Genomic DNA, 14,601 nt, shown 5'->3' on the forward strand with positions numbered 1-14,601 from the left:
GGGTAGTAACCATTGCTTACTATTTGCATGAAGAAATATTACTGATGGTTTGAAATAACAGACTGGATGTCAGGACCCCTGGACTCTATACCAGTGCAGCCACTGTTTCACTAGGTGACCTTAAGTTACCTGGCCTGTGCTTCGGTTTTCCCACTTGTGCAGTGGGAACAATAACACTGATCTAATTCACATTCATGCTGGTCAAAAATTGCTTTGGGCTCTTCAGAGGGAATTAGAAGTAATCACTCACATATACATACACACACAGACAGCCAAACACTGATCACCTCTGCAGCAGGATGTGGAAGCCAGGCCATGCTAACAACACTACACAGCAGTTTACAGGAGAATATCTTCCCTAATTGAAGCTGCACAGGGAATTTCAGATAAGCCAGAATGTAATTACTCAGCCTGGGCTCTGGCCAGGCCTCGGGGGCTAACACCCTTAGTGAAAATTGGCATGGGATCTATAATGACCACAAGCAATCAGGACCTGGGTTTTGCATCTCATCTAAGGGACACAGACCCCCACCTAAGACAGAGGGCAGAGGAAGGGGGAGGGGAAGTAGGCCATTAGTCTACTATCGCCCTGCTGCATCGGACTCAAACGTGCTAGTAAATGTGAAGAAATGCCTCCCCCTGCCCCCAAACCCGAACCGCCCACATAGTGAATACAAATCCCTGTGGGAAACTAAGAGAAATATGCTGGGTTGAGTGGTTGCTAGGTGACCCAAGTACATATACGGAAATAAAATGAAAATAAATCTAATCAGAGACATGTGGAGGCATGAGGATCGGGGAGACGCAGTTCTTTTCCAAAGACTGCTCAGAGCAGTGTCTTTTTGGAAGGCCTGGCCTTCTGGAGAGGACCTTCCCCTTGGACAGGCCAGCGAGCAGGGTGCCCTGTCCAATGGCTACCTCCGGCAGAAGATAACGTAGCTTCTAGATGGTTGATGAAGTGCAATCACCCTGTTTTATGCCCTGTCTCAAACAAAGAGACTGGGCAGTGATGCAAAGTTAAAAAATCTAAACACTCTTGATGCTCAGATGCAGGTTTTGAGTCGGGTCCATTTCTCCTTGGGCACCTGAATAGCAAGAGTTAGGACCATTTAGGCCATGGGCAACTGGTGCCGCCTTGGTCATAGGGGGCATATGCCCCCCCCAGTGACCAGTCAGTGACTGGGGGGAGGCCCACAACCAATCTTGCTGACCAAGGGGGGGGGGCGCGGAAATGGCCAGTCTCACCGATGGATTGCTGCAGCCGCTTCCAGGAGCACTGCTCCCCGGCTGGCGCTCACAAGGGGAGCACTGTCACTCCTGCCTCCCCCCCGCCCGTTGCCTAAGCAGCATACACAGCTGGTCAGGGGGTGCACTGGTGCTCTCAGGGGGTGCATGTGCACCCCCTACACATCACCACTGATTTAGGCGGTAACAAGCAAGTAATAGCCACAGCTCCTGGTTGAGTAAGGGCTAGACTGTGGGGTAAGGAGCTGTGCTTTGCTCGGCCCTAGCAGCAGGAGGTATGGGGACAGAACAGTATTACAGCTGCCAGGGAGGCTTGTCATATGAAATTACAGCAAGGCTCTTGTTCAGGAAGGAGGCGGGATAAATAACTGAGAAAAACCACCTACAACAAAGGGGTTGCTTAGGAGGTCTCCTCCTCTCAACCACAGCCTCACCCACCAACACAGAGAGGTTGCAGCTTGCTCAGGGGATTGCTGGATGAATTGAGAGTCCAGAACCAACTTTGCAAACACTTTCTGGCATGAGCTCTACCTAGCCGTAGAAGAATCTAACAGGGAAAGTGGTGGAAGTCCTGTCATTTGGGACTAGCCATTCCACAAGAGAACAAAATTGGGCATGACCCTGGGAGGAAGACTGGAGGGAACTGAATAGTTCTTTTCCCTCTATGGCTAGGGACAGAAGTTACATATAAACCAGTTTAAAGTGGTCAGAAACTGGTTTAAATCTGTAATAGAACAGAAGTTCAGTGCACATAAACCAGTGATTGCTCATTTGCTTATTGGTTCAACCTTTGCAGCTTAGACTAACCTGCAAACACTGAAGCAATTCAGCCTCAGGCTTTTTGACTCTTTGTTTATGAGTCTATGAATCTTAGTCTGTGAGTTTGCCTATGAGTCTATGAAAACGAGGCGTTTGAGAGAAGGTGGCATTAGCAGCAGCTAATGTCCCCTCTGCCCCATCTCAGCATTACAGCTTTGCTTGAATGGTAAGGCATATTTCAGAGAATGAGGGCTTCCAGTACGTCCGCTCCTCTCTCTAGGAGCGAGGAGAGATTCTGTGGTTCACTTGTTCTCTCGTTCCTCTGGTGAGACATCCATTTCAGAGGTCAGCAGGCTCCTGTTCGTAGGGAAGGAGACACTGGCTGACAGCTCATTTCACCGGTATGAATTGCTCAGAGCCATACGCCATACGTACCAGACTGAACCCGGTCATCGATCAAGGAACAGGACTAAAACTCTGGTTCGCGGGTCCCCTCATAGGAGCAGTTCCCAGGCAAGAGTCAGATGGTTTTTTTCAAACCTTGTTTTTCTTCAAGAGGATAAGGGAATCAAGAGAAGAATGGGACTCCAGACTGTCCCTGATTTGGAGATGATTCTTTTCAGGGGGAAAGTTTTTTAAGATTGGTGCAAGAGCTGTTGTGTCTCATGCACGGTAGATGTACAGGATAGATGTCCCGATCAAAGCAAAATCAGTCCTATAACCAGTCACCTCCCCTAAGCTTTCCTTGCCTCCCAGTCCACCAAAGGAAGAAGCTGGTCTAGGAAAAAACAAAGTAACCCCTTCTGACATCTGGCTAGATCCAGTAAGCTGCCTTGATCTGCCAGCCCTTTAGTTAGCACCACCTTTCCTTTAACTTTTCCTCATGTGCCCCCTTCCCAGAAACACAGTGGCCAGAGACGGGATATTGTTGATTCTTACAATTTTTCCATGAGTCTCACAAGCTTTGGGTTTGTCAAAACTTCTGGAGTCATGTGATTATGTAAGACTCAGCTATCATTTCAAAATGAAGATAAGCTGCTCATCCTCATGACTGTAAAGGTAAACCCGAAAATATGAAACCAAAAGATAACTTCCTCACAGCACTACCTTTATAATGAAACAACATCTCATGATATTTAACCCAATCATTTTATCTGTAGGAGGCAAGCCGCACATGTTTTTCCCAATATTTGAGATTTTTCAATGCAGATCTTCTCCATTGCTTCAGGTTCCTTAGTTCAGTGGTTCTCACACTTTTTGGACTGGAGGCACCCCTCCATAATGGTTGTAAATTGATTGGTCCCCAATTTCAGAAACTAAAATGTATATATTACAGTGCTTACCTCCTTGCACAGGGGCTGGACTGTGGGGGTAGGGGATCATCTAGGCAGAGACAAAATTGAACCTACACTGCTTCACACCTCACTTATCTCCTCATGTCTTAAGGCACCCTTCAAAGGATTGAATCACATTCCCTATGGATCTTTGTTTGAATTGATTAAACATAGACCAGCGAAATACAGAAGCAGTTTCCAATGTAGGGGTGTTTACACTTGATCAAAAAGAGATGAGAAAGGAAGGAGGTGAAATGGAGCACACAAATGGCATTCAATGGAGAGAAAGAAAGCAATGATACACAGAGAAGACTCTTAAATGAACAACGGAAAAAGCAAAAAAAAAACAAACCCCCAAAACAAAAAAACAAAAACAAACCACAGCTGGAAATAAATATTTCGGTCAAAGAGGAAAGGATTGATTAGATAAGGACAGCATCAGAATAGCGGAAGTTGACTCAAGAGCATATTAGCAGCAGAGAGACAAAGAACAAATGATAGTGTAAATAGGGTATGGAGGAGGGGGGTTGTTTTTATTTTAGAAAGTTCACATGTGGTTAGGATTGCAAGTTGACAAGAATATGTACACACTGCTCCCCTTTGCCTAGGGAGGCCCTGGAGCCAAGCCAGAAGGAAATGAGGTCAAGCTCATAAAATTAGCCCTTTGTTCAGTGTTGCTTGCATGAAACATGGACTTGGAGGGGTCTGATCACAAGCGCCAACTCCAGGCCTGGCATACCCCCTGAAGGCTGGAATTTTCCACAGTCCCAGCATTTTGACAGAGTCCAAGTTTCTTTCTGTTTTGAAGGCAACAGCTTTAGGTAGGAGGTGGAGAGCCATCCAGACAACTCCAGTCTGCACATCCAGTGCATTTATGGCCTTTGGGAAGGGAAAGAAAGGAAAACTTCAGAGAATCCCCAACATTTTCTGTCTTTCATTGCTGGTGTCCCAAGTCAAAGTGGTTGGAGCTTGCAGCGTTCTTAAGAAAATTCAGGCATCCCCTTAGTTGCCTGTTGGTTATATAATTGCTTATACTATAGGAAGTCAGTGTGGCTTTGGGAAGGTGGTAATTAGTGGACTAGGTCTATCTTAACTTGGACCAGTTCAGTATGTGCTGTGTTGCATTACATTATTATGGAAGCCCCTAGAGAATCCAGCTACTCTCACTACGCTTGGTGTTGTGCAGACAGATGAGGAGTATTATTATTATTATTGCTATTTTACAGAGGGGAAAAAAGATGAAGCAACTTGGCTAAGGTCATATTTTATTCTTCTTTGCATCTGTCCACAGTGTTCAGAAGTAGGAATGAAGTGGTAACAAACCCACTACATAGTGCATACAGTCTTGCACCTTGCTTTAGCAATGCACTGATAGTTCAAAGAAAAGCATGCATGTCCCCCTAACACAGAAGTAGGAACAAAACCACAGTGATTAGTCTTGTGTCTTGCAAGCACATAACTCTGTACAAGAAAGTGTGGCTTCTTTTCTGGCCCTCACGCACCATTGATTTATGCCCCAGAGATTAATGTGTTTGCTCTAATACTTTCTTGATATACTGGCAGGAGTTGGCTCCCAATTACCCCTGCCCTCTTTCATAGAGCCACCTGCCAGGTGCAGCTTCAACAGAATGGTCCACATGAAGGAAAAAGACAGGATCAGGCTTCCTGAGTACAAGGGAAATCACATTTTTACCACAGAAACCAAAATCTACCCAGTGTTTTTGCACCTGAGTCTAACAAGCTCTTCTACAACCTCACAAAGCACACTGAGCATTCGAAGACCCAACTCAGTGTTCACTGAAATTACTGAAAAGAGTTCAGTGAGCATGGGGTCAGGCCCATAGCAGAGTTGTATTGAGATCTGACGTTGGTGTTGCTGCACTCTTGGGCCAGGTCCAGACATTTCACTTTTACCAGTATAAGCGATTGTAAACTGGTCTCTACTTATAACAGAACAGAAATTTGGCATACACAGACTGGTTTAAAAATGGTAGGACCCGGTCTAAGATTTGCACTCCTGGAATGTGTGTTATGTTCGCTACTGATCTAAACTATGCCACTTACAGAAAACTGCATAACATAGATCGATTTTGCCTCAAGCTTTTCAAATGTCTGTACCTAGCCTTTCTGTACTTTCCTGCAACCTGGCTCCTAAAGCCTTCCCTTCGCTGGCTTCTGAAGACATCTTTTTATCATGGACAGAAGTAGAAGGGAAAGACTAGGCTAAAGTTTAACTTGACTGAATTTTGTGTCCCCAGTAAACCTAGGCTTGAATGTCTCAAAGTTCAACCTCTCCTGGAGCCTCTCCTCATTCTGTCCCAATCCAGCCTGCATTCTCTGCCCTGGACCTGAGCATCTACCTGGATCTATAAGAGTTTAAAGGAAGTCCCTATGGAGATGGTTCAGACAGTGTGATCATTACAGCTGACTGGCTGAGCTTTTTCTTTCAGTACTAGGTCATGGGTACGTTTATGCCTCCTTGGTTTGTGCTCTACATTTCATGTTCTGAGGACCCTTCAGAATGAATCTCAAGGATACCCACAAGGTATTGATTTAGGATTAGAGCTATAAACTCTCCTGGTCTCACTGGCAATCCCACCTGCATTCATACCAAACATTGATGAAAGCCGCAGTGAACCTATGAGATTGCACCACTTCCACCAGATTCCAGGTTTCGTGTTGAACATTTTGAACTCTAGTGGTCATCACTGAAAGATCTGACGTTTTTTGGATTTTTTTTTTAACATCACCCCTTTTCCTTAAGAAGCTTTTGTCCCCACTGCTTTCTTCACCTCTCAAAGGAAGCACTTTGGATGAGTTCCTCATATAACTTTATTCTACTGAGTTGTTTTATGAGTTGCACCACTGAACTGTGTCACTTCACGCCGTGTCCTGTTGCAGGATGAGGTAATACGCCTTAATTGCCTATGTCAGGTGCTATGAGAGTTGTGGATGAAAAGGGCTCTGCAAGGATCAAGTAGCGTTAATGGATTGTTATTAGCTGTGGTGCCATGTGAACATAGATGCTATGGTGGTGCTGCCAGCATAGGATTGCAACATTATCACTGAGGGAATGAGTCAGGGAGAGGTTGATTGCAAAGTGGAAAGCTCCAGTGTCCACTTTGTGATGAACAAGGGCTGAAGTAAACAGCCAAAAGTTAAAATGTGTTTGGTTATGACCCAAACGTACCAGCATATGGTAGGGACAAGCTCTCTGAGTTTCATCAGTTACTTTTCAAGATGCTTTTTTATGGGGGATGAGATCGAGAGTGTGCAAGGCTGAGTGTTTATACAATCCTTAAAGAGTGTCTTATAAAAATCAAGCCATCCGGCTGCTTGACTGAAATCCCATGACATCTGTAACCAGCACAGTTAGGGGCTTGGAATTTTGTAAATTCCTTGCAGACCATGAGCTGTAACTTGGGTGGATTACTCAACACTTAAAGAGATTAGAAATGGTAATTAACATTTGATTCTGTTTTAAAAGCAATTTTAGCAATTAAGAAATCTGCCTGGAAGGCCGCCCTGCAGACCAAAGGCCTCTGTTTATAATGCAAAGGCTACAGAAAGCTTTCTCCCCCACTAAACAGTGTCCCAGAGATGGGCCAGCTCTTTTGGAAAAGCTATTTGTAAGGGAGAAAAAGGAGGCCCGTGGAGAGAGGAGGGACCCAGGATGGAGGTAATTTTTGATGTTGCTTAAGTCATAACAATCTTCCCTTTCCTATCTGTTATCTATTAAGATGGTTAGCTCTTTGGGACAGGCACTTTTTCCACTCCATGCTTCAACAGCACCTAGAAAACAAAGCTAGGACCTCACCTATATCCTCTACTTGCTAGTATAGTATCAATGATAGCAGCTGCTCTTGTTTCTTTAACTTGATGTATATTCAAAAAGCACCCAGGCTCTAGGGGCCTTTTCCAGGAATTCGAGCTACAGCCACAGAAAAGATGAAAGCAGCAGCTTCCATTCATTGTGCCCCAGACTTCCAACCAGCCAAGTAGAAATTAAGCCAGATCCATACAACATCCTAGCTCCCACATGCCAGCAGCACACTCTCTAGTCAGCAGACCTGGGCTCTTCTAAGTCAAAAAGCAGAATGAGTTAGAAAGTGGAGGGTCCTCTATGGAGAACTTTCTGCCAACAGACACGTTGCATGTATGACAAAGAGGGTCTACTTGGGCTTTTCCACTCACTGTAGTGGCAGTTGTGGTGCAGGCAGAGAGATCACTCTCAAACAGGAAGGTCCTAAGCCACAAAGAGGTTTGCAGGGTAAATCCAACACTTTCAGCTCCATCTAGAGACCAAAAGGCAGAAGCTGGAGCTCCAGGGACAAAACAGAACCCCCGTGGAAGTCTACAGGGACCAAAATCTGCCTCGGGGAGCCCTTGACAAGGAGAGAGTTGGGACCATTCAGCCTTGCTGACTCCTGATATACTCTTCAGCTGAGCCAGTAACAGCCTCCAGTGACCAAAAGCACTGCAGGCAGCTGACAGATCGTATAGTACGGACAGGGCCACTTGATGCTGGGAGATCATGGTGGCCCCTGCAAGCTTGTTCTCTATCTCTCCGCTAGGCATCCCGACAAGTGGGCTAATTCCCGCCAATTGTGGAGATCCACCAACTCCTCACTTAAGCACTGAATTTTCACTGCCCAGGTCCAGCTTTGAACTTGTCTCCAAGAGGTGTAAATTTCCACAGCCTGTTACTAGGCCACGTTATTCTCCTGTACAGAGCACCTCGCTTTGTTGTGTTGCCAGCATAAGGTCTTTAGCCCCATGCTGAACTGCAGCACAAAGGGCGCGTCTCCACATGCATCAGCATGCTTTAGTTAATGCGCATTAAATCTAGTACCTCCAGGCACTTTTGCAAGCGCTTTGGGGGTGGGGCGGGGGTGCACTTTAATTAGAGCAGCTCCAAGAGCCTAATTAAAGCGCTGCCACTTCACCTGTATCAGCATCCCTGCGGTTGAAAATGGTGGCGGGGGTGTTTGAACTAAAGCTCATTCGACAAGCTTTAGTTCAAGTACAAGAGGTTGCTGGAGTGCAGCAATTGCCATGTTCCAGCAGGCTTGATGATTCGAGTCTGCTTCGATGTGCTGCAATCCCAGAGCATTGAAGCAGCCTTGGCACTCGTGTCTCAGCGCTCTCTATTGTGAGATACTAGGAAAATGCACATTAGTGTGCCTTAATGTGCATTAACTAAAGAGCAGGGTTTTTAAGTGATGTTGAGTGCAAATTTTATTATTTATTGCATATTATAATAAAATTATTTTAATGTACATTCACTAAAAAGTACAGGGTACCTGTACATAAGCACGGAGGCTACTCCAACGTGCTGTAATTACTGCATGTTGGAGCAGACTTGGTGCTCTAATTAAAGCACGCGTAAAAGTTCCCATGACTTTTTTAGTGACGTTTTAACGCTCATTAAAATAGCGTAATGCCCATTAAAGCGCATGTGTACATGCACCCACAGTGAACTAACCACTTCCTTTCCATTGCTACCAGTGCTTAGGACTGCCCCAGAATAACAGAGGAGAATTTGGAGCTATGTTTTCATTCCTGAATATAAGCCAAACCGTTGTTGGCCAGGCTTGTCAAAAACCACTAAGGAGCTGGATGGCTGTCAGGGCCCACCTGGGTCACAGGGTTCAGCTGAGGTGGGGTTCTTGGGAGTTTGTGCAAAACGGCTTCACAGGGGGAGGCAGATCCCATGGGTTTCCCTTTGTCCACTCAAATCACACTTTGAATGTTAAAATTGCAAGGGAAGCTCAATGCAAGCCTCAGCCAAAAACCACAACACTGGTGTATTTTGAGGTCAAAATTATGTGAAACCACCAACTGTGCTTGTTCAGGCCTCTGCTGCATTCATCACCCAGGGAGTAGGCATTAGCCTCCAGCCTCTCTTATACAACAGCACAGCAGAGCTCAGCCCCAACTGCCTGTATGACGGCAGAGCAGCCTGCAGCGCACAGTATGGAGAAGAGGCAGGGATCATTCAAAGTCAGCTCTTGGCGGAAGAGCACTGTAGATGAGGTCTCAATACGCAATGCTGTTGAGACCAGAAAGAGAGTATAGATGCACCTCTGGAATGAAGTCAGTCTGGTCTCCTGGGAGGTGGGATACATCAGCCCCCGGAATACAGTCACTGATTCCCAAGTGTTTAGAGATCGGCCCGAGACGTGCAGGTCAGAAAAACCCTAAGCAATGCAACACCGTTGAGACTCAGCATTACAGTACAAACTGGTCTGCAGAACAAAGCAATTGAGCCTAAGCATGCAGCAATCCTGATCTATAGGCATACAATACTGATCTGCCCACTGAATACACTGCTGCTCAGCTGCAAAGATATGCAATGAGTCAATCCCTGGACTGCACTGTGGCAGGACCCTGGAGGTGTCAAATCAATCAACTTCTGGAATGCAGTGCTGCTGCGGGTCCCAGAGGTGTAGTATCCTGGAAGGCAGCGTGCCTCTACCGCTGCTGGAAGTCAGCATGGCTGCAAGTCAGGACTACAGTACAGATCGCTCCTGGAAGGCGGCATGGCTGAGCCACCGAAGTGGAGATACACCTTAGGAATATGTTGGGGCTGAGCCCAGCTGGTACCGTACCAAATGTGTTAGACCTCAGCCTTAAGTAGCATGTTTATAGATCACTAGAGATTTGCAGAACGGTTCCCAGCCCTGTTTTCGGGATCACATCACAGTTCACCCTGACCTATCAAAGGTGTTCATAGGGTGCTTATCACCCTATGTAATGACACTCCATTCTGCTTCCCCACCCTCCCCCGTATATGACGCTACCTCCCATTGCCCAGTTTGTTCAGCAGTGACCCTCAGGTGACATCTGCGTTACCCAGCGAGGCTGACTTTAATAAATGCCTTGGTCTCCTGCACAACTGGTCTGCCTATGGTCAAGACAAAAGGACCTCAAGGCAGCTGCGGGAAGAGGGAGGGAAGCATGGAAAGTATTAAGGAGTGTCTGCTTCCTCTGGGCTCTGCCCTTAAAAGCAACGGTCCTTACACTTCTCTGGCCCGTGGCCACCAATGCTGATCCAGTTATGCACTAGGGGCAATATCAGACTTTGGTCTCCCTTTCAACATGAAGGTTCTGGGTATGACTGTAAACTACATCCGACTAGGAGGGCCTGGTGACAACGTGGTAGAGCTACTTGTGGCAGGGTGGCTCCTCTAAAATACCACTATGTTGCAACCTCCAGAGTGAGGTGAGTATAGGATGCCTCAAAACCCTAGCTCTCACTGTCTTGTGGGTACTCCTTGGTTGGAGAAGGGCTAAGGGACATCCCCTGACAGAAATGTGCCTTCACTGAGGCATTGGGCAGTCAGCAGTAGTTCGTATCTTTTGTTCTCTGGCAGAAGTTACAACCATCGAGGCACTGAGCACCTGGACTTGGTCTGGCCTTTGGATTATGTCTCAATGGTTTAAAGGTAGTGTGGTTGGTCTTGGGCAACTTCCACTCCTGCATACTCTTGCCTAGGTGTATGCATTGAAGGTCTTGGTGTGGCGGTCGCAGGACTCCAGTACAAGTGGACTTACCCAGCACCTGCCTAGACCTCTTACGCATACACCATGATGCAGAAGACCAACGATTGCCTACAACCTGAAGGAACAGGTAGCTAGGAAAGCCAAGTGCCTCTGAGTGGTGCTCACAGCAAGAGAGAAGTGTGCGGCCTCAAAGATAATCAGTGGTGAACCACTGTTGTAGGGTGTCCCTAACATACCTATAGCCAGCAAAGGGCTAATATCTTCTTTGGTTCGCAGCAGTGATGTTTGGAGGCACTAGGACAGGCCCATGGAGCACTCCCTTGTACCCCCACCTTGAATACACCCCAGGCAGAAGACTCACCTCGTCCGTTCTGGCTGGGTCGGTAAACGCTGCCCACGCTGACCCGGGCCTGGCTAGCACCCGAGTTGTCTGGTATCACTTGTGGTGCCTCTGGGTTCCTCACGGGCAGGTAGGGTTCAGGCCTCGGTACCCCGTAGGGATCCAAGGGCCGGAAAGGCGGCTGGGGTTCCACGTTGCGAGGCGGGACGTACGGCTCTGCCGGGACATTTCCGTAAGGTGGGTAGAGCCCAAATCGTGGGTCAGACCCATACCCAGGGCCAGCCCCCACAGGGGACCCTGGGTTGACCTGTAAGTTGTCCGTAGCAGAGATTCCCTGTCCTGTTGGCTGTCGGTTCTGTGCAGCTGAATAAGAGTCCTGGAAGCCTTGTTCAAAGGTGGTGCCGGTGTCATGGTACAAGCTGTGGGAGTACCTCCGATCCAGTCCATCGGAGGGCTGGGGTTGGGGTTGGGGTTGGGGCTGGGGCTGGGGTTGGGGCTGGTGGGGCACTTGGACGTAGGGTCTCTCCTGAGCAGGGTAGTACCCCTGGGCTCTGTAGGGATTCTGGTCCTCCCCGTACTCCTCGTACCTTACTCTGGGCTGGAAGGGGTATATAACGCTGGCACCCGCCGCTGCCGATGCAACAGCACCCCCTCCAGTCCCTGTGCTGCGGTAGTACATGTACCCCTCATCATAGAGTCGGGGCACCTGGGGGTCATAGGTCTCATACTGGTTCACAAAGGGGGGCTGGGCATAGGGGAACTGGGAGTAGGAGGGCTGCCCAAAGGAGGAGTAGGCAAACGAGGAAGAGGAGGACGAGGCAGAGCTGGTCTGTCGTTGCCGAGCCGGGGACGGCCTAACCCGTTGGGAGTTGCCACCGTCTCCAACAGCTCCTTCCCTCCAGTTGTCTGGGACTTGGCCGAAGCCAAACGGGTGCCGCGTTTGGCCTCGGACAGTGTCAGAGCCTGCTCTGACTGGCAAGGTGGGCGCTTGCCTCCGGACATTCCCTTGCGCCCTTCTGCCCTGGGTCCGGGGTGTATCAGCAAGCAGGACCCTGGTGGTGCTGTCTGCTCTCTCCTGGCCAGCGGGCAGGTACTCCGACCCGGTATTCAAGAGGCTGTACAGCCTGCCGTTGTTCTCCCACTGGATCATCTGCCTCCACCGCTCGTTGCTGCCCTGTGGCTGTTGCCCGTGGGCCAGCAGAAAGACCCCGCAGCCCATCAGAGCCCACAGGTCCCAAAAGCCACGAGCCGTCATGGTGGCCAAGGAGAAAAGAGGGCTCCTTTAATGACTAGTTCTTTTAAAACAAAACCAAAGGGGGAGGCAGCCTGAGTGCTCTCTGCCAGGTAACTGTTTTCTTTCTCCAAAGCCTCCGTCCCCGTTTCCTGATGTTAATAGATCCAACTTTGTCCATTCCCGGCTCGCTCTAAGCGACACAGCTTGCCTGCAGGCTGCATTGTGCAGCCAATATATGCCCAGTCGGCTGGAGAGATGAGAGACGAAGAAAAGAGTCACTTCAGATCTTGCAAAGGCTTGCGGGGCTTCCCCGGGAGTGTTCTTCACATTGCTGCTATGTCCTCAGCAAGGATGTTCCTTTCTCCAGCTTGCTTGCTCCTTCTCTCCCTCTCTCTATGCTGGATGGCTTTACTCCTGAACTGAATGAATAAGCAACAGGCTGTGAAAACTTTGGAGGTTTTCAGGACTGCTCGTGTGACTTTCCTCCACTGGGTCCTAGAGATCACCAATTTCTGTAATTCAGCAGCATAACATGACAAGCTGTTTTCACTCGCAACTTTGAGTAAAAAGCAGCACTGTTGTAAGAAGAGGGGCCTTTTAATCCAGCTCAATGCAACAAATGCCTCCCCTGCTCCCCCGAAAAAACAAAAACCCCTCACTGCTATGAATGAAACTAAACCTTATTTGGGTTTCCTTTCCTGGTCACCCGTGGGTCTCTTGGCACTTTCGAATAGTGCATCACCAGGTTAGAGATGGGGCCCATCTTAGGTGCTCCAGGATGGTGCATATGGTCACAATAGGAGTTAGGGCCATATCTGGAAGCAGAAGACAACTCTCCAGCCTGTAAGTCAACAGCCTGGTCCTCTGGATGGTCTTCACTCTCACACAGCCATCCCAAGTGAAACAGTAGAGACGTTTAAGTGGTAAAATTCAGGCCTAAGTATGGACCACCCCAAAGTTTGGGGTCATTCCCACTCAGGGACCCATCCCACAAGAAACCAGCTTGCTAGATTGCATGGGGTTTAAGCCCAGAAGGCACCATTATGGTCATATCGTTTGACTTCCCCATTGCCTTGGCTCTGCTCTCTACCTCAAAAGCAGCTTCCTCATTGACCTGGTTCTTCTGGCTGCCTTGAAGTGGCCATCTCAGCTCCACATGCTGCCTTAAAGCGATTTCCATGCTGTCTCAGCTCCGCTCGCCACCTCCATGCCCCATCACTCTGCTTCTTGCCTCACAGGTGCCTTTCTGCCAGCTGAGTTTGCCAAACTGCTTCGGTGCCATCTGCATTTTTAGGGCAAGATCAGTGGCATGAAGGACCCTGACAAACCCACTGCCTAGAGTTCCCCCTCGCACTTAACCCTTATCTGAGATCCCTTACTTTGCCATTCCAGACTGCATAGATGACTCTCAGCACCGTGGGTGCCAGTCCCTTGTCCATTCGTGAACGAAAAAAAAGATCATTTTATTACCACCCCCAGATTTAAAACTTATCTATATTTCAGCCAAAATGCCATGTTACCAGGACCACAGGGCTTCCGAAGGGGTCTAAAATTTGGGGGCAGAGTGAGTGGGGGGTACGGCTCACTGCCAACTTCTGGGATATGGAGTCTTATTGTGAACTTGTTTTGGTGGTGATGGGCAAGCAAATGCTGTGTTAACACCAATGGTTCCCTGATCATTTGCCCCATTACCACAGGTGGGTTCAAATCTGGCTGATGAGGAGCCCTGTGGTCTGGATCCAGCCCAGAGACAAAAGAAATTTGATAACTTTGATGTATAGTAAAACTTCAAAACTTAAAACCACTTTGAATAGACCTTGCTAGGAAATCATGGAAATTAGCAAGATTTCAACTTCTTGCCCAAGAATAAGAATTGTGAAATGTTAAATATTCTGGTAGAATAGAAAAATAAATTCCTACCTAGCTTGACCTAAACAATATCCTACTGTTTTGATTTTACACCAGATCAATTTTTTATACTCAGATCCTTCTTCTGTGGAGATTTGCACCTACAAAGAAGGTGACCAGCTTCAAAAATGAAAAAATACACACACATTCACAAACGGGTTTCTCTTTTTGAGAAGTGGTATGTTTTGTAGAATAGCCCAATGCTTTTCTCACAAACTAATGTTTGCAAAAAAACAAGTTTCACCAAAATTATGAGCATTATCTCAAATTTCTAG

General features: G+C 47.7%; 1 protein-coding gene across 1 annotated transcript in view; it reads right to left on the reverse strand.

The window, feature by feature from the left end:
• LOXL1 (lysyl oxidase like 1) overlaps positions 1-12,883 on the reverse strand; it is a 35,315-nt gene extending 22,432 nt beyond the window's left edge. The window contains exon 1 of the mRNA XM_006269134.4: positions 11,206-12,883. Within this exon, the coding sequence (XP_006269196.3) occupies positions 11,206-12,439 (1,234 nt within the window). The 5' untranslated portion in view covers positions 12,440-12,883. The remainder of the gene's footprint in view (positions 1-11,205) is intronic.
• Between the last annotated feature and the right edge of the window lie 1,718 nt (positions 12,884-14,601).

Source organism: Alligator mississippiensis, chromosome 11, assembly GCF_030867095.1.
Source record: "Alligator mississippiensis isolate rAllMis1 chromosome 11, rAllMis1, whole genome shotgun sequence".
Classification (NCBI taxonomy): Eukaryota; Metazoa; Chordata; order Crocodylia; family Alligatoridae; genus Alligator; species Alligator mississippiensis.